General features: G+C 57.4%; 1 protein-coding gene across 18 annotated transcripts in view; it reads right to left on the bottom strand.

Annotated features, from left to right (window-relative positions):
• The window catches only part of LRRFIP1 (LRR binding FLII interacting protein 1), a 122,119-nt gene that overhangs the window by 57,958 nt on the left and 45,392 nt on the right, over positions 1-18,769 (bottom strand). For 13 of the 18 annotated variants that reach the window (XR_009866035.1, XR_009866057.1, XR_009866039.1 and 10 more), the window contains exons 2-4: positions 9,187-9,273; positions 3,234-3,251; positions 802-849 (exon numbers count right to left, since the gene is read on the bottom strand). Coding sequence is in view for 3 of the 18 variants with exons in the window: in XM_062193868.1 (XP_062049852.1) it covers positions 802-849; positions 3,234-3,251; positions 9,187-9,273 (153 nt within the window). In the remaining 15 variants the exon portion in view is untranslated. The remainder of the gene's footprint in view (positions 1-801; positions 850-3,233; positions 3,252-9,186; positions 9,274-18,769) is intronic. The other 5 variants (XR_009866068.1, XR_009866088.1, XR_009866094.1 and 2 more) reach the window with 1 other exon arrangement.

Here is an 18,769-nt window from a genome sequence, read left to right as displayed (position 1 = left end):
CTCCTACACTGGGAGCGTATTCTCTCTCTGTCATACGCAGGCATCCAAGATGCGAGGAGCTCGCTCCGGGTTATCCGAGGCATCAGGGACAAGCCAGGCTGCCCACCAGGCCAACCACGCCTCAGGGGCAGGAGGGCGGCATGGATTAGCCTTGCTCCCTCCACACCAGGGGACAGCTCAAACGCTCCCCCTGCCAGGGCCTCCAGCGAGGCCAGGTGTGCCGTTGGCTGAGCAGGCGCTCAGACGTCCTGGGATGGCTGCTCTGGAACAGGCTGGGAGGCAAAGGGACTTCCTCACCAAAGAGCAGCAGTTTCAGCAGGCAGAGCCGACGAGCCGGGGGGCCCAGCAGGGAGGGTGGAGAAAGGCTGGCCCGAGGGCCGGGGCAGCCGAAGGGAAGCAGCGGAGCCGACCGTGCCCTCTGGCAGGCTGTGGCAGTAACGGGAGAGTTCTCGGGAAAGTTCTCGAGTTGGGGGGGCGCGTGCCCAGCCTGAGCCCCTAAGGGCGGGTCCTCTGCCCGAGATTACTGGGGAGGCTGTGGGAGAGGAGCCCTGCACACTGCTAGCCTGGAGACGCCAGCGGCCGGCTGCTGCTGGACACACAGGGCTGGAGGCCTGGCCAGGTCTGTTTCTAAGCAGGCTCCCCCCAGGGACATGAACAATCAGGGCCCAGACACAGAACTCTCCGGAACAAAACCTCTCAGTATTAAATTACGTTGCAACAGGAATCTATCTACATAATTAAACCGCGTGAGAATTACATTATAAACCATTTTTAAGTCTTAAAATTGTAATCGAGGCCTACCATCCACTGCTCGATGTCACCCCACTTTGTGTCCAGCCCATAATATTTCTACGGACAGAAAGGAAAGACAGTTAGGCAGGAAGTGAAGAGGGAGCGTGCAGGACGTGGTGGGGACGTGCATTTCCACACTGCTGCCTGTGCTCGAGGGACAGGGGCCCCCTGGGCTCTGCGGGGGGCATCTCGACTCCCTGCAGGCCCGTAATGAGACCTCCTCCCCCTCCCCAGCCCAGAGAGCAGAGACAAAGCATCGCTGGGGCCGGAGGCAGAGCCGGGCCAGCAGCACTGCAGGCTCTGCTGTCCGGCCATTGTGCACCTTCGAACAGAACGCCGCCTCAGAGAAGCAGAGCTGAGAAGCCGAGTGCCATGCCCGTGTTACGACATCGGAAATGCGGAAACCGGGGAGAGGGGAGACTGCACGCTGACCCCAGGTTCCCGGCACACTTGCTGGCTGTCGGGAACCCATGCTGAATGGGGGCCCCCGAGAATTCTTTGGAGGGCATTCCGGCCTGGAAAGCCGACTGCAGCTAAGACCTGGCCTTGTCCAGGACGACCAGGCAGCCCTCCGGGTGACGCTGGGAGCGGCTGCAGCTAAGACCCGGCCTTGTCCAGGACGACCAGGCAGCCCTCCGGGTGACGCTGGGAGCGGCTGCAGCTAAGACCCGGCCTTGTCCAGGACGACCAGGCAGCCCTCCGGGTGACGCTGGGAGCGGCTGCAGCTAAGACTTCTCCACTGCTTGTGCAGACCACAGGGGTCCCAGGCAGAACCAGAAAAGTGGGCGCCGAATGGCTGCCGCCGCCCCTACACACAGGGGGCTGCCGCTTCGTGGGAACCAGCTGATGGCCCCAAATTGCAGGGTTTACTTTTCTCCCTACCTTTCCCTCAGCTTCCAGTAAGGAAACCTCATCGAGTACACATGAAAACCGTACAATCGGAAGGAAAACACTGGGTGCCAGGAGAGCAAGACAACACAGCCAGTGGCCAGCTGTGGTCCTGCCAGCTGTGGTCCGGCTTCACGCCGCAGGGCGGCCAGATTTAGGATGCTCTCAGCTTCTCCCTTTCTCCTAGAGATGGTGGAAGTGGAAAAATGGATGAGGAACACTTAGGGGGAGAATTTAACAACGCTACAAAAAGTACAAGAACCACATCTTTTTCGATGTGTTACGTCCTTAGAATATAAAGTCCAAAAGTTAACGGCAGCAGGCAGTTCACCAAGTCAGGTGACTGCGTCAGCTTGGGGCCTCGTGCCGGCCTTACTGTCAACTTCCAGATTTTTCTCATGGAAAGTGTGAAGAATTCACCCCTCTCGTATTCTCTGGCTTAGCTACAAAGACAAAGCATCGTTTTATAGAAAAGGAGTGGGCTTACATTAATTTACAATTAATGATTCCCAAAGAAAGCCATCACTTGTACTTTCTTTTCCCCTCATCCTGTCTATCTCAAATCCTGCACAGTGCGCGTTGTGCTTTTCATGACAAATGCAGACCAGGATTCAGACTGTCATCTGGTCCATGGGTGGGCCTGCACAGAGCGTCTGTAACTGCAGCCGTACTTCCATGCCGGTCAGGAAACACAAGTGCCATTAGCTAGTAGTTCCAACGTTAGCAGTGCCAGCACAGCAAAGTCCAGAAAGGGCAAAGTATGTCCAATGTAAACACTGCGGTGGCCAGTGAGTCATGCAGAGGGAAGGGCCAGAATGAGGCAGGAGGCGCTCGGCTTTCAGAAATCGCTGTGGTTCCCGAGAAACCATCACGTCCAGCGGCCGACGGCTGCACAATGTCCACTGCCTCCTTTTCCTCTTTGCACATCTCAGTGATAAGGAAAGGTCACCTACAGACACGGGGCTCCTGCAGCACCACGCACCTGCTCTTCCCTGGGGGAGTGCGGGCTCCGGCTGCTGCACCCCAGGCCCAAATGCACAGCTGGGCAACATTGTCTACACCCGGGGTGTGGCAGGGAGGAAGCAGAAATGACCCAGACAGGAGGTCCCAGGGTCTGTGTCCTGGGGTAGCCGGTTAAGCGCATATCACACCCCATATGCAAGGGCTGATCCAGCTCCCTGCTCATACACCTGGGAAGGCAGCAGATCAGGGCCCAGTACTGGGTCCCAACCGCCCATGCAGGTGACCAGGATGGAGTTCCAGGATCCTGGCTTCAGACTAACCCAGACCTGGCTGTTGTAGCAATCTAGGAAGTGAAGTATGATTTTATTGATAACATTTTTTAAAATATTTTTCCAGTTTCTTGAGGAGAGTGGAGATGAGGGCAGCACCCAGCATGCAGAAATGTGTGGGGTTGTGGGGAACCTGTGAGTGTGCGTTCTGAGTGAGAAAGTACAGGGAACAGCAAGAACCTCCGGTGTCTGCACTGCAAGGTGGCCAGGCGCTTCCCAGGCAAAGAGCAGCGCATGCAAGTGAGCAAACAAACAGCCTACCTTTTGAACTTGATAGATCTACCAAAAAGGACAAAAGAGAAAAGGGAAAGAAATATAAATTCAGTTAAAGCAGCAGGAGCAATCAGAAGGAAGGGAGTACCACTATATTCATGGAACTGTATCTGTGAACTTCATCCATCTGTTCTTGTACTAATATCACATTAACATAGAAAATAAAATTTAAAAAAGAAAGGTGCAGATGTAACCAGAACTATGAATGAAAGCTGTAGCAGGAAAACACAGTGAATACTGGCAAAATACAAACTGAAAATGTTTGGGAGCGTTCCTGGAGGAGCTGGTAAACCACCATTCACTTCACGGTCCAGGACGGCTGGCAGGGCCCGGCGTGCTCACACCAGCCTGGGCTGCGACCCCTCTGCCAGCCCGGCACACACATTTGTGTAATGTGTTACCACCCATGGGTGAAAGTACTCCTTCACCTTCAAAATTCACTTTCATAAAAAAGTAAGTTCAACCAAAAGGCTGAAAATTCACAGAATTCACAAATAATGACGAGAACAGCTTTGATTTTCTGGTTCATAGAGAGAATACCGAGGGAATTCCAGCCAACCAGAGTGATCATGAGACTATAACAGAAATACATTTTAACAGAGAGCTCATCACCATGCATGAAGTTGTCAGTTTACTTAAGGGTTTTCTCCTACTTGTGTAGCAATCGCTAGGTAAGCCCGAGATGCCAACCCACCTTCATTCATTCACTCAGCAAAACACTGACAGCGTCAGGCATGGTCAAGACTGTGCAGAGCCTTGGCGTTCCCAGTCTTCCGGGAGCACAGGTGAACACAGTCAGTATCACGACCATAAAAAGCACAGCCTCTCTGACCAAAGTGTTGGTCAAGCCCGGGGCAACGCAAGAAATCAAGCATTTTTTTTCATTTGAACCTGAAGTTCAAGGTTCCACTTGTATTTCCCAAAGAACATTTACATCTCATCCGGCTTCTAAGTCCATTATAAAGACGCCCGTGTACTTTCAACAGCTCTCAAGACACAGCTAACGTAAGCTGGCCGTCTGCACCTTGCGACAGCAGTGTTTACCCAAGACCCGCCTGGGGTCTGGATGCTCTCCGCTAGCTCTCTGCCCCCACACGGGCGACTGGTGCCTCTCATAGCTCTTTCCCTGCACACACCCCTTGGGGATCCCGATCCTAGTCGCCAGGGCCCCCCCTTCAGCTCCTGCAGGTGTTTCCAGAACACACTTCCTCCCTCCATGAAACCCTGCTTGCTGGGTGACACCTGTGTGCAGGTGGGCGGGCTCACAGCCCAGATCATGTTTCTCAATTCTGACCCCAAAACACCCACCCTCCTGGTAAGACACTGGCGCATTCATTTCCCCTGGATCAACAACTTGAAATGCCAGCACCCCAGGATCTCAGATTGTGCAACCGCAGATTGTGTTAGCTGGTTCTAAAAATAGCAGCCCCAGAGACCTGACAGGCAAGGGAAGAAGGGAGATGCTGTCAATCCACCTTCCTTAGCCCTAACCCCGCCCAAGGCCACGCCCTCTGGCCTCGCCCTCCTCCCTGCTGCACAGGTGTCCCCACACTCTGGCCTTTGGTCAGATCAGGCAGCAGGTGGAGGAACAGCGACTGCTTCTGTGCATTGCACGTCTGACACGCTGTGCGTCAGCCTCGGCTCGAGCAGAAACCTTCTCTTCAAGGTGTTCTGTGCTTGGATCCTGTGGACCATCCCATCTCCCCGGCCCCAGCCCCACTGTGGGCGCCCGGCCAACTGTACCCACCCCTGCTGTTTGTTTCTGCTGTGTGTGTGACTCTGAGGCAGAGGGTGTAGGGAAGACCACCAGGTCTGCGGCAGTGCAGTCTCCCAGAGGATAACTTTCTTGGTGCTGGGAAGACAGTCGTCTTGCTCACCGGCAAGGTTCGGGGCGGTGGCCCTGTCACACTGGGATGGGACCAGAGCCCTGCACGGCCCTACCTGCGGGGCTCTGAGACGTCCACCCTCTCCTCCATTCTAATAATGAAATAGCATCTATTTTATTTAAAATCATTCAAATCCTTGCTTTGAAGTCACCAACTTTAAGCAGTGATGCTATTTCAAGACGCTGTGCTTGCGATGGTCAAGCTGTCACGCACATAAATGACAGCTGCCGTGGGCTGACTGGGTGAATGCAGAAGACACGGCGGAGCCGGGCTCTGTCCATCCTTAACCCGTGCTCCAGCGGCCTCTCAGCTCCCAGCACAGCTTCCTGCCCGCCTCTCGGTCATCTGCTTCGACAGAAATGGCTTTTCCCCAGGCTGCTGTCACTCGGGGTCCCCACAGGCTGTCTCGGTCAGGGTCACACACTCAGCCCCCTCCCTGACACATCCTGCCATCTGCCCAGGCTGTCACTCCACACTGGGGAGGGACAGGTGGGGCAGGGGAGTGTGGACCAGCACAGGTTTGCTCACTTCATCACAGCCTGCCGGGGACACTGGGGATGGACAGGTGGGGCAGGGGAGTGTGGACCAGGGGAGTGTGGACCAGCACAGGTGCCCTCGCTTCATCACGGCCTGCCGGGGACACTGGGAACGGACAGGTGGGGCAGGGGAGTGTGGACCAGGGTAGTGTGGACCAGCACAGGTGCCCTCGCTTCATCACAGCCTGCTGGGGACCCCGGAGCGGGAGGGACGTGCAGATGCCAGGATGGTGGTAGAGGTTTGAGGGATCCACAGTTGACGAATGAAAAAGGTGACTTTCACCAACGTCAGTCCTGGGTCTGAGTGCAGAGCAGGGGCTGGAGACAGCTCACTGGGTCCCCACAAACTCCTTGGATGTCTCCACGACCGAAGTGAAACACCCTTAGGACGGAGAATTTCAGTTCTAACGCGGTCTGCTAAGACAACGACCCTGGCAGGTCTGACTGAGGAAGGCGAACCAGGGTGTCTGTCACTGGATTTCCCGGGGTTTAACCTGGGGTCCTCTGCAGGGCCACAGGGGTGGGGGTTCCTCCGCCTGCAGCCTGGGGGGCTCCCCTTTCCTGTGTGTGCAGTGGGGCAGCCTCACCAGGCGCCATAAGGGGCAGTGAGAGCCAGCCAAGGCCCCGGCACCTGCCACACGTCTCCCTCGTTTTCACAACACCACGATTAAATGGCTGAGAGTCGGTTTCTCGTCTTTGGTAGCGAGGTTTTTTGTTTTGTGTTTTGTTTGTAGCGGTGTGGTATTGCAGCTGAGATGCAGGAGCCCAGCAGCGCGTGTTTCTCACACTGAAGAACAGGGTTTCCCTGCACACCAGGGGAGAGAGGGGATGGTCTGCTTTTTAAAGAAGCCGCCCAAAGAGACGATTTCTTGCCTTAACTCACTGTAATTTTTATTGTCCAAATTGAAAGCTTTGGCCAGAGGACTTCGTAACCAACTCATAGTACATCATGCATATATTTAATGAATGCTATCAGTACGTAAGGACGGGATGCTGTTTCACTAAATGCATAACCTGGAACACAGACGTGTGTGCACATGAGAGATGCCCACCTGGTTGTGCAGAAATGCGGCACGCATGCTTGGCGGACGTTTCCTTACACTGAGAGACGCGAGAAGCTGATTTCCGACACCATCACCACCCAGGGTCGGATCCACCTGCGGCTTCTCCGCCTCCTCGCCCGACTCCGTGGTGTGGCTCTCACAACGCAGCCACAGGTCCCAAGAAACTCAGCAGGGCAGGGGACTCCAAGTCCGACCAATGTGGCAAAACTTGGCAGCGCAACGAAATATGTTGCTACGACTCCTTCGCGACTTTAATCTAAGAAGGACTGAGGGACTGCGGGGGAAGCACGGGAAGCAGATTAAGCCGGATGAGGCTGCGGGCACGCGCACCGCTGGGCTGAGCTGCAGGAGCGGCTCCCACCAGGCCCTGGGCAGCAAGCTGCCGCCTACACAAACAGGCGCAGCCTAAGGAAGGGTGGCCCCTGCCCTCCGAGTGACCCACCTTCCAGCACCCCGAGGGTCCCAGAAGCATCCGACACACGGTGGGCTGGCCAGTGTCTACCGAGGGGACTGAAGTTTCTACAGAGAATTGACAGCAGTTTGAGAAAGCAACCGGGGCTCTGTCATTTCAACAATATATAAATCTTTAAAGAGCCGTCATCGGGCTTCCTCGGGAGGCCTGCAGCAGCCAACGTGTGGGGGCTCAGCCTGCAGGAGCTGCGTGGGTCAGGGCGTGGGCGATGCTGTCTCGGGAGGAGCCAAGGGTCTTCAGTGAGTTCATGGAAAAAGTGTATCACGAAAAAACTGGGCGTGGCTTCCATTTTTTTGCACCAAAATAAACTGGCCTTTCCATTCCGCTTCCCTAGGGGCTTCCTGCAGGCCCCTCGTAGGGGGCAGGGGTGCAAACCGCGCTGCCTGCGCCTCTCTCCATGTCGCAGCTCAACACCTCTCTTTGGAGGCTTTCCTGAAAACGAGAGACTCGTACGGGCCACCCCTCAGCTCCCTCCCCTGCAGACGTCACTCAGGTCTCTCCTCTCCCTTCCCTGCCCAGGACACCGCAAGTGGAAATGCACAAGCCCCCGAGGGGGTGCAGCCAGGTTTAAATTTGGGGAAGAAAACTCTTCCACATGGGATGAAGAGTCCGGAAATTCAAACCAGGAGTTGTTAGCACAGTCCCTGAGCCAGGGTGGTGCGGCCGAGCCGGTCTCCCCAGTGATGGGGTGGGCGCGGCCGTGGCTGCACCACACTCTGCCGTGGTTGGGATTGGCCTGAGCCAGCTGTGAGGCGGGTGTTACAGATGAAGAGAGGCTCAGCCGGTGTTGGACCGCAGCTCGCCCCACACCTCCCCTCACTGCTGTGAGCACAAACGCAGTGGTACATAGATGCTAGGGGATGCGACCTCCATCCTGTGAGGGATGTGGTAGAAAATGCGAACCAGAAATCTAGATTTTCATCTGCAACCTCACAAGTGGTAAAAATTGGTCTGGCTTAAAATTTGGCAACGTGAGGGGCTGGCGATGTGGCGCTGCAGGTTAAGCTGCCGCCTGCGAAGCCAGCACCCGCATCAGAGTGCCAGTGCAAGTCTCGGCCGCCCCGCTTCTGAGCCAGCTCCCTGCTGATGTGCGCACAGGAAGACGGTGGAAGATGGCCCGAGCGCTGGGGCCCACTGCCCAGGGGGAGACTTGGGCGCTCCTGGCTCCTGGCTTTGGCTTGGACCAGCCCTGGCTATTGTGGCCATCTGGGGAGTGAAGCAGCAGATGGAAGATCCTGTTCTCTCTTTCTGTCTCTCCCTCTCTTTCTCTGTGACTCCGCCTTTCAAATAAACACCCCTAACAATGATAATGAAAATGAAGAAATCTGGCAATCTGAGCCGAACAAGAACCTGTGTCTGAGGGCAGCTGCTTCCCTGTCCATCACACAAGTTCCACTCTTCCTAGCAAGAAAAGCCCCGTGGGGCGGGGCCGGTCCTGGACTTGAGAGGGGCCATCTGCCACGCTGCCCTCAAGGTCAGGGCAAAGAGCCCTCACCTGTCAGAAGTGAAGGAACGTCGGTAGCCAACAGCTCATTCTCTTCTCCCCACCACACCCCGGCTCCAGGTGTCCCGAAACCCACTCGCTGCTGTGAAGACCACAGGGGAGGCACTTTGAAATGACACAAGCTTTTGAACAATATTAACCTGCTCATCTTCCCTGTTTTAACTCAGAGGACCAAGATGCCAGCTCTACAAACCGTAGACCCAGCACCACCTGGCTCCCATCAGTCGGGGGTGGGGTAGGCTAGGCTGGGCAGGTGCACCCAGGCAAGTGGCCTCTGGTGTTGGGCTCCGTATACGAGTGTGGCATCACACAGGTGTGCCTGCCACCCATGCACGTGTGGGCCTGGCTAGATCCTGAGCCACGGTGCCGGGTGAAGTGGGGCAGGAAACGCACAGGAGCGGCCCGCAGCGGGCGCCTCTCTCTGATTCTGTCTGGAGCTGATATGGCGGCGGCCAGACCCACCAGGAGCCCCGCATTACCTCCTTCTGCTGCCGCTCCAGCTCCTTCATGCGGATCTCCCGAGCCTCGGCGCGCGCTGCTCGCTTCGCGGCAAGCCTGGCCTCCGCCTGGAACAGAGCAGAGATCTCATTAGAGGAAGGCGCCAGCGCGCTCCCACGGCGAACGCTGCTGCTGAGAGGAAACCTGGCTCCGAGTTTAACCAACAGAGCAATGAATCGCAGAGGCGCCGGGTTTAAGAGGCCCTAGGAGGGGCTGCGGGGGCAGCGCAGAGCCCAGCTGCCACCCGATGCCCCCGGTCACAGCACCAGCCGGGGTCCTGACCGCTCCGCTTCTGCCCCAGCTTCCTCACCAATGAGCCTCGCAAGGCCACGGAAGATGGCCCACGTGCTTGGGCCCCTGCCACCCCAGTGGGATACCTGGATGGGGTTCCTAGCTCCTGGCTTGGGCCTGACCTAGACCTGGCTGTTGTGGCCATTTGGGGAGTGAACCGGCGGACAGAAGGTACCTCCCTCCTACGCCCAGTCACCCTGCTTTTCAAATAAATCAATCCTTTAAGACAGTCACGGGAGTGATGACGGGCATTCAAAGGGACTTCACAAAGTTCTTTCAAAAATGCAACTGAAAGATAAACTGATTTCAGTGGAAGGAAAGTTTGAAATACATGTTGTTTTCCAGAAAATTCACTCTCCGTGAACTTTTGGAAGACCTCTGGTTTGCATGGCTTTCAAAATTTTTTGCACCAACATAAACATCTTTTTTTTTTTAAATTAAACTTTTATTTAATGAATATAAATTTCCAAAGTACTGCTTATGGGTTACAATGGCTTCCCCCTCCCCAACATAAACATCTTTTAATTCCATTTTCCGTGCCCTCTGTGAGGGATGCTATGCTGTGTGCCCCTCAGAACACTATCGGGCAGGTGCTGTTCCCACCCCCACACGGAGAGGTGAGCACCCTGCCCTCGTTCACACAGCCCACAGTGGCAGGGCTGCGCTGCCTGCCCCCTTCACGGCCAGCACGACAAGCACAGGACCGAGCGTGGGCCCTGGACGCCGCTGCAGGTCCCTCGGCGCCCCTCCCTCGGCTGAGCAGGAAGGCCTGCGGAGGCTGCCAGACCCCGGGACTCTGACCCCGGCCTGCAGACTTCCTGTCCAGTCACCTCCTGCCACACCCTGCTGCCCTCAGCTTCCCCTTCCACACCAGGTGCCGGGAGCCCGCTCCCCCCAGGAGAACACGGAGCCAGAGGAAGGCCACCGGCTGCTGCAGGCTCCTGGGGTTCCCGTTCACTGCCCAGAGCTGTTCTGCCATGTTCCCCGGGAGCTCTGGCCTTTGACCACGGCTCCCACACGCTGACTCACCCCTCGGACAGCACACCAGCTCAGGGTACCGGCGCTCAGGCTTTCTGCTCTCAAACCCCACCTTGCTCCCACCAGAGCTTTTTGGGAAGACCCCAGCCTCTCCACCCACGGTCCTCCCAGGCGCCACACTGCTCCCTGGAAAATCTCAGGGCAGAGGCAGCCAGCAGTGCGATGGCCCGGGTGCTAGGATGAGCCTTTCTCCAAAGTCTGAGCACCCTGGGGAAGGTGCACCCAGGAGGTCGGTCCCAAGGTCAAGGACATCATCGCGCCCACCCTGCACTTACGCTGCACTGAATTATAAATTCAGCTCCCTTCTCAGACCTAAGTGGTCTCTGCGGCTGGCCTGCGTGTCGTGTGTCCTCTAAGGAATTTATCTTATGACGTGCTTCGTTCACCAACACAGCCCTGCGGCCCTCAGACCTGGGCTTTGCTTCTGCGTTGCTGGTTTCCACGTCCTGGACACGGTACCTTGTGCAGGAGCCACTCGGGAAGATCCCAAAGCTGGGGGAGGGGGTGGGGGGAGGGGACAGAGGCCCACCAGATTGACACGCGGCCACACTCACTTCCTACAGCCCCGCCACTGGGTAAGTGACTAATTCACACCAAGTGCAGCCTCCTCCCCAGCCCTTCCGGGGGAGGCGCGAGGCTGGGCGCCCGCTGGCTCTGAGCCAGGCAGACTTTTCACAGCCGCCTGACCCCTCCAGCGTGTGGGAGGAGGAATGGGGCGTGCTGGGGGGGAGAGTGGGATAGAGCAGTGAGAAAGTGAGAGACAAGACAGGGCCGGAGGAAGGGAGGAGCCACCCATGGGGCCGGGAAGAGACAGAAGTGTGGGTGTCATAGTCCCAGGGGGCCCCCAAGATTCCTGCCTCCTGGGGTACACACCCTGGACCCCCCTGCCCATGCGAGTCCACAGACTGTGCACAGGATGAAGACACTCCCGATGAGGTCACATGGTACGTGTGCCAAGGTCCCCTCGTCAGCTTGCTCTGGGTTGAGCAAGAGGAAGGCTGTGTTTGCTGGGTCTGGCCTAGCCAGCCGAACCCTCCAAGACGGGGTCTGCAGGTGGGAGGCCCTCGCTGGCCCCGAGTAAGCAAGCTGCCCCAGGGAGAGGCCTGCGTGGGGGGTCTACAGCCCATAGGTGACAGCCAGCAGGAACAGGGGACCCAAGTCCTACAAACATAAGAGCTGAATTTTGCAAGAGCCACATGAGCTCAGAAGAGGACCCCAAACTCCAGAGAGGTCCCAGCCTGGCTGCGGCCTTGTGAGCCCCGAGCAGGGGACCCCCAGACCCTGAGGGGTCACAGTGCATGCTGTTCTGAGTGTACAGTTAGCTCCGACAGGGTATCCTCTCTGGCTAACAGGAGGTGGTGAGGGCTGGGAGGAGTCCCTGGCACCTGCTCGCCTCCTGGTCCAGGACCCCATCGCACTCTGGGTTAGTGCTGACTGGGACTGGGCCAAAGGCCCTGGAGAGACCACCTTCCTGAGCAGGTGTGCTGCCGCCTGGGGTCCCCCCCATGCCTGTCTGACCCCAGCCACGCTAGTAGGCCAGCCCTCCCCTAGCAAGAGGCTGCCCTCCTGGCTCCCTTCAGCCCCTCCTGTCCTCTCTACCCTCACAAGATTAAAACTGATGTAAGGGGCGTGGCTGGGCGTGGCAAAGGAGCCACAGAAAGGAAGAAGTTCCTTCTGAGGCCAGAAGCCAGCCAGCCCCAGGAGAGGCGGACCAGGTCACCTCTCACCCTGGAGTTTACAGAGAAGACAAGTTTGCGACGCAATCCAATTTCAAATCCGTACAGTCCCGACCTCCTGCAGCATCCCTCCCTCTTAGGAGCCTCATGCGACTCAGACGTGACTCAGACGTGACAAGCAAAGGGCTCCTGATACAGGAGGCGATGGCGACCGTTGTGTGGCCTGGAATCTGCCTGCCTCCCCACCAACGGACATGTGAGCCAACGCTGAAGCTGGGGCAACAACCCATCCCCAGCCTCCTCACGGACACAGAACTGGACGCTCGTTGTCCGGACGGGGCCTTCCGTGACCCCAGTGGCTCCTGGATTGGCACTTCCTCTCTCTGCAGGAGCCCCCTGGGGACGTGAGCCACAAGGCCGGGGTCCTCCACACCCCACACTCACAGGGCTCCAGGCACGGGGGGACCCTGGGGCCCACCTCCTCCTCCACGGTCCGACACTACCTGGGCTGGGACAGGCGCTGAGCATTAAGGGACAAAATCACAGATCTCTCTGGTCTGTCATAAAATAACCTGGGAGGGAGACAGGCAGCGCAAATGGCCCTAGGGGGACACCTGGGGGGCTGGGCTGTGGGGACAAGGGTCACTCAGCAGCAGGCACATCTCCTGGAGAACCTGTGAGACGTGCAGCCCTGACTCAGCTCCACCCCGCACTTGCTGAGTCAGGGCTCAGGGTGGGCCCAGCATGTGGGCTTCCACAGGCCCCCGGGGGCACTGACACTGGCTCGAGGGTGAGACCCCTGTTGTGTCCCCAGGTGTCCATCTCTGTGCCGGGGTTTTGGCAGTTTTTCATAGTGAACTGTAAAGATTTAAGAAGGGAATGAAGGCGCCCTAAACCTAAAGCCACACCCTCTGCTGGCTGCTGTGGTTCTGCTAGTAGCCGATGTGCCCAGCCCTGTCTGCACCCACGCCTGTTCTAACTGCTGCCTGGGGGGTCAGGGTGGGGCAGAGAGGGAGGGGTGGGCATGGCCAAGTGCCCCCAAGGAGCTCCTCAGCATCTCCCACAGCTGCTGGCCAGAGTGCGAGTCCCACCTTCTCTTGTAGGGACACAGCCCAGCCTGGCCCGGGGTCCCCTAAGGAGTTTTACAGCCAGGGCTGGCGCTGGTAAGCCTCTGCCTCTGATGCCAACATCCCAGATGGGCACCGGCTCAAGACCGGGCTGCTCCATTTCCAATCCAGCTCCCTGCTCATGTGCCTGGGAAAATAGCAGAGGATGGCCCAAGTGCTTGGGCCCTGCACCCACATGGGAGACCTGGAAGAAGCTCCTGGCTCCTGGCTTTGGCCTGGCCGAGCCCTTGCTGTTACAGCCATTTGTGGAGTGAACGAGCAGGTGGAAGACTTCCCTCTCTCTCTCTCTCCTTCTCTGTAACTCTACCTTTCAAATAAGTAAATAACAATAATAAAAGAACTTTACAGCCATTGAGTTTTAAAGCAAGGCAGCTGAGGGTGGGCACCACTGGGAAGAAAAGCTCTCTCACCACAACTGTCTCTTTACAGTAAGGCACAGAGCTGAACCTTGGCCAGGTCATTTTACCACGCAGAGAGTGACAGCGCTCTGCTACTGATGCGCTGGGAGACAGAGGTGCACACAGGAAGCGCAGCTTCCAGGCCTTTGGGTCTCCCAGTACCCGTCTACAATAGGGGGCCCAAGGCTGTGGGGACACCTCTATGGGGGTGCACCGCCAGGCGTCCGGCTCCCAGACTGGCAGGCAGAGTGGGCAGCTGCCTCCTCCAGGCTGCACGTCCTGGGTGTGGTCTCTAGGGCCGGGGTGGAGAAGTCGTCGTCCTGGGTCATAGACAAACGCATGCGTGGGGAGCCGTGGTAATGGCAGGGCCCTGCACTATGTTGGAAGCCCAGGGCAGGACACAAAGACAGGGACCCTGCCTGCCCTCCCAGGGCCCCCAGCTGCCTCCTGCTCAGAGCGCTGGAGATTGCAACCTGCAAAAGGAAGCATCCTCCTTCCAGGTCAGGGAGCTCAGGGACAGCCCAGCAGACTGCGGGTGGAGCCAAGGAGGACCAGAAAGAGAAGGTGTTCACACTGGGAGCAGCCCTGGGTGGAGGCAGCAGAACCGGGAGCCCTCCCAGGCCGGAGCTCACGGCTTCCCTGCTTCCCGTGCCCTGCCTGCGGTGGGGGTGTGAAAGCAGCAGGAGACACCGCCGGGGGTGGGATTCGGCCCAGTACCTCGGGGTTGGGCACCCCACATCGGGTGACGCCGGGGGCTCTCACAGTCCCAACGGTACTTGAGCCCTTCTGTGGCGCCTACCTGAAGTCCCCATGTGGTGCGCTACCGGAACTGTGGAGTCTGAGCTGGAGGGGACCAAGGGACTGCAGGAGGTCCGCTCAGGAGAGCCCGTGCCGCTGCAGGGAGCCCTGGCTCTGCTCCCCACGCCCTGGGAGTCAAGCCTAGCGTGGAAGTCTCCAACCATGAATTCTCGCTCTGCAGTTGCAGGAAAAAGTTCTTGACTGCTTCTAAACCCTGGAGGGGCTCCCAGGGGTCAGGATTCCACACAGAAGCTGCAGGAAGCGCCGGGAAGAGCATGCGGCACAGTGGTCACGTCCTCACCTGAGACCCCCATCCCGTACCAGAGAGCCTGGGTCTCGGTCCTGGCTCCACTTCCTGCCACTGCACACCCTGGGAGGCGGCCATGATGGCCCGAGCCTTCTGGCCCCTGCCCCCCACATGGGAGACCCAGGTTGGGTGCCAACCCCTGGCTTTGGCCTGGCCCGGCCTCAGCTGCCGTAGGCACGGGAGGAATGAACCAGTGGATGGGAGGTCCCTGTCTCTCTGTCTCTCTGTCTTTCAGGGGAAAAATGAAACGAAACAAAACGAGGTAAAAGAAGCCGGAAGGGATTCATGGGCCACAGCTCTGGGCAGCTCCTGAAAATGGACCAGGGTGCTCTCTTGTCACTTCCTCCGCCCACTGCCCAGGCAGAGAAAGCCCTGGGCCTGCAGGTCCCCTGCCGCACTCGGGACCGATGTGCAAATTAGTGACCGTGGGTGGCTGCACTCTGTCACCGTACGTCAGGCCCACAGCGAGGGGACTGGCTGTGGACGTGCAGACAGAAAGGACCCCACGGGGCTGCTGTGGGGGAAGTGATGTCAGCTGGGAAGCTGTCCCCAAACAGGAGCGAGCTCTCAGCCCGGGGACCCTCAGAGCCTCCATGCCTCAGAGTCAAGCAGAACAGAAACCCAGTAGCTTTTTGTTTTTTTTTCCAGGTCCCATGGGTTGCTACATGGAGCTGATAAACCTTTTCAGAAGAGCTTTAAGGATGCAAAGTTCACTTGCGCGGCTGTGACAGGAACACGGGGCGACTGACGCCTGAAGTGGCAACAAAGGCCGGTCTGTTTACAGAGCAGAGGGATCCTTGGCTCCTGTGGGAGTCGGCCCCAGGACGGAGGAGGGCTACAGCTCCTGCTGGGGCAGCTCGCAAGTCCGAGACATGCTGGAGACGTGCACAGGCCTGCATCAACGTGGCTCCGTGTGCCCCCTGGCGTGGGTGCGGCTGAGCAGGGCACGGACAAGGCTGTGTCACAGGTCCCTTTCCTGAGCTGCCTTTGCATAGGAAGTGTGTGGTAACAGCTACCGACTTTTGTTTTAACCCACGCCCCTCATAGGAGGCAAACTCTAAACATAGTTCGCTATTCAAAGCCATGGAACGGGTGACGTGACCGGGAAGGGGTGAGCACAGGCTGGCCCCTCTTCCGTGGACCCTCCACCCCCAGGCCCGACACGCTACTCCAGTCTGAAAAGAAACGCTTTCTTCCCAAGTACTCATCTATTAATCATGCAAGTTCCTCGCAGTGACCATGAGGGAGCCGCCCTTGACGGCCCTGACTGTGGGCGTGGGGTGCCGTGGGGTGGCAGCTGTCGAGGGTGCGAGTGCCGGTGTTTTTGGAAATGGTGGAGGGGGTGGGGTCAGTGCTGCACTGTGAATTTTCCCATCAGCTACTCAGGTAGATAAGTTTCAGACCTACAAACTGATTCCAACTTCCATATAAACTCAAACTGTTTCGCACGGTTCCAATGTACATTGGATATCACAGGGAGGCAGTCGGCATGGAAACTGAGGGAAGATTCTACTTGGCTTTGCTCAGAGCCTTCCCAAGAGTCAGTCACCAGCTCAGAGTGATGTACGGTGTGGCGCTTGGGTCTGTCTCCTTGGCTACGGCACTAGCTGTGGGCTCATTGCTTCCATCTCCAAGTACATTTGGGCTTGAGCGCTATAGACCCAAAGTCACGTTACTACAAATTACCCTTATTTTATTTTAATATTTTCGTGTTACAGTTAAAACCTTATATTGACTGGAAATTACGGATGTTGGATGGTGTGGTCACCTGTGAGTTTCATTCCAGGGTAGCAATGGAGATGTGAGGAAATCCGTTATAAAAGAACAGCACGGGGCGGGGTGGGGCGGGGGTGGGGGTCATAGCACAGCAGCTTCAGCCAGCACTCACATCAGCCCATATGGGAGTCCCGCCTCCACTTCCAATTCAGCTTCCTACTAAAGTCCCTGGGGAACAGCAATGATGGTGCAGGTACCTGGGCCCCTGCCACCCATGTGGAAGACCCAGATACAGCTTCTGGCTGCTGGCTTCAGCCTGGCCCCGCCCTGGCCCTTGCAGGCATTTGGGGAGTGAACCAGCAGATGGAGGAGCTCTCGCTCACTCACTCTCTCCGTCTGTCTCCATTGCTCTACCTTCCAAATAAACACATCACTAAAAGGGGAGGAGGCGCACTGGGCTGACAGGGCTGAGAACCTCAGCTGTGAACTTCTGGTAGAACAGGGGTTCTGTCCCTCTCCCTGCACACCGAGACAATGTACACATGGCCTCACCAAACCAGCCTGGGCACAATTCAGCGCTCAGTCTGGGTGCCAGCGCTGACGTCACAAAGTAAACAGAACACTCTCCCCAAGCACACCTGAAGACTCGCAGGCTGAAGGCTGTCCAGTGCAGCGGTTACTGAAAACACTGCATTTCCAAAATTAACTCAGAATAGACCAGAGTGATCATGAAGTTGCATCTATTGTGAGGCTGCCCCCCGCTGGTCCACAGGCCCCAAGGAGCTGGCACACGACCCTCTGCACTTGGGGGTCCCCGTGGACGTGACCAAGGAGCCTGGGTGTCAGCTTCTCCCCAGGCTGCGGCCACAGCAGCCTTAGTAGGGTCCAGACGGGCGCTACACCCGCCGGGCACGTGGGCTTGGAGAAGTTACCTCATTTCTGCCCCTCTGCGCTCATCCCAGCAGTGGGGGTGAGAACAGGCTGCACAGCCTCCCGGAGTGTCCTCGTTCCCCGAAACTCTGCGCCTCGATGCCAGAGGTGAATTATCTCCCGCTGAGATGATCTGCAGACACCGTCCCCCATTTTGCTACTGGAAATCTCAGGACTTTCCTTCCCAGAATAGTAACTTTCTCTACAGCACTTCACACACTAAGTAGCAGGCATTAATAACTGGGAACAAAGCAAGTGTTGCTTTACCAAGCGCCACAGTGAAGACATTCACCTGTCAGAGTCTGGCACAGTCCCAGGCCGGTGCTGAGGCGAGAAAAGGCTACTGGGTTTCTGCCACACAAACCCCTTCCACTCTTGCTGTGAAGAACTCCCTTATCTGTTTTCTCAGATGAAGTTAGTAATAAAAGTGTTAAAAAAAATTGCTCTTAAAAAGCCTGCTGAAAATCAAAACAAGAGCCATGGCTGCCACCAATGACAGAGTGTGGGGCTGACAGGTGAGGGCTGGGCCACTTCCTCTCCAGGGGACAGGTCTGCTCCGGCCAGGGCGCCTGGCTCCACCCCCACTCCTTAGTCTGCCTCACCCAAGGTCACCCTGCTGTTTCAGGAAACATTAAACTGCTCTTCCACCACAGGGTCTCCCCGTCTTGGACAACCTTCCCTGCACTCAGCCACACTCTCGGGACAGCCACGAAGAGCCAGGCACCACCGAAGCCACAGGGGCTCCTGGGTGTGTGTCGACCTAAGTAACAATCAAACACTAGCACAGGATGACAGAAAGCAAAACCCCGCGGCGGCTCTCCCATTACTGCTATTCTTTTCCTTATTTAGAAAAATAGAGCTCACCGCATGCTGTAACTGATGAAAACTACCAGATACAGGAAAGCTCACAAGACGAAGGCGTCTCCGACCGCCCTGCAGAGCCAGGGCTCCGGTCCCGAGCAGCTGCCTTAGCAACCAGGCGCCCGTCAGCCCTGAGCCACTGTGGCACCTGCCAGGCCCAGCGCCAGTTCCACGCCCATGGGCCAGGGGCTGACCGGCTGCACTGCCTCCCTAAGTGTGGGGGCTTGGAAAATCCCCTGACCTTTCTGAGGCCCAGTTTCCTCTTTATCAGTAAAAAGGAGAAAGCAAAACTCTCCATTCCCTGTGCGGTTACAGCAAGGGTCAGGCGGCTTCCACATCCCACAGGCAGCACACCCATCCCACAGCAAAAGCTGGCAAAGGCAGCTCCTGGTACTACTTACGTGGTGCCTTCGACGGCAGCC

Source organism: Lepus europaeus, chromosome 1 (assembly GCF_033115175.1).
Source record: "Lepus europaeus isolate LE1 chromosome 1, mLepTim1.pri, whole genome shotgun sequence".
Taxonomy (NCBI): Eukaryota; Metazoa; Chordata; class Mammalia; order Lagomorpha; family Leporidae; genus Lepus; species Lepus europaeus.
The sequence above is the reverse complement of the archived record's forward strand: the minus strand, read 5'-3'. Positions and strand labels throughout refer to the sequence as shown.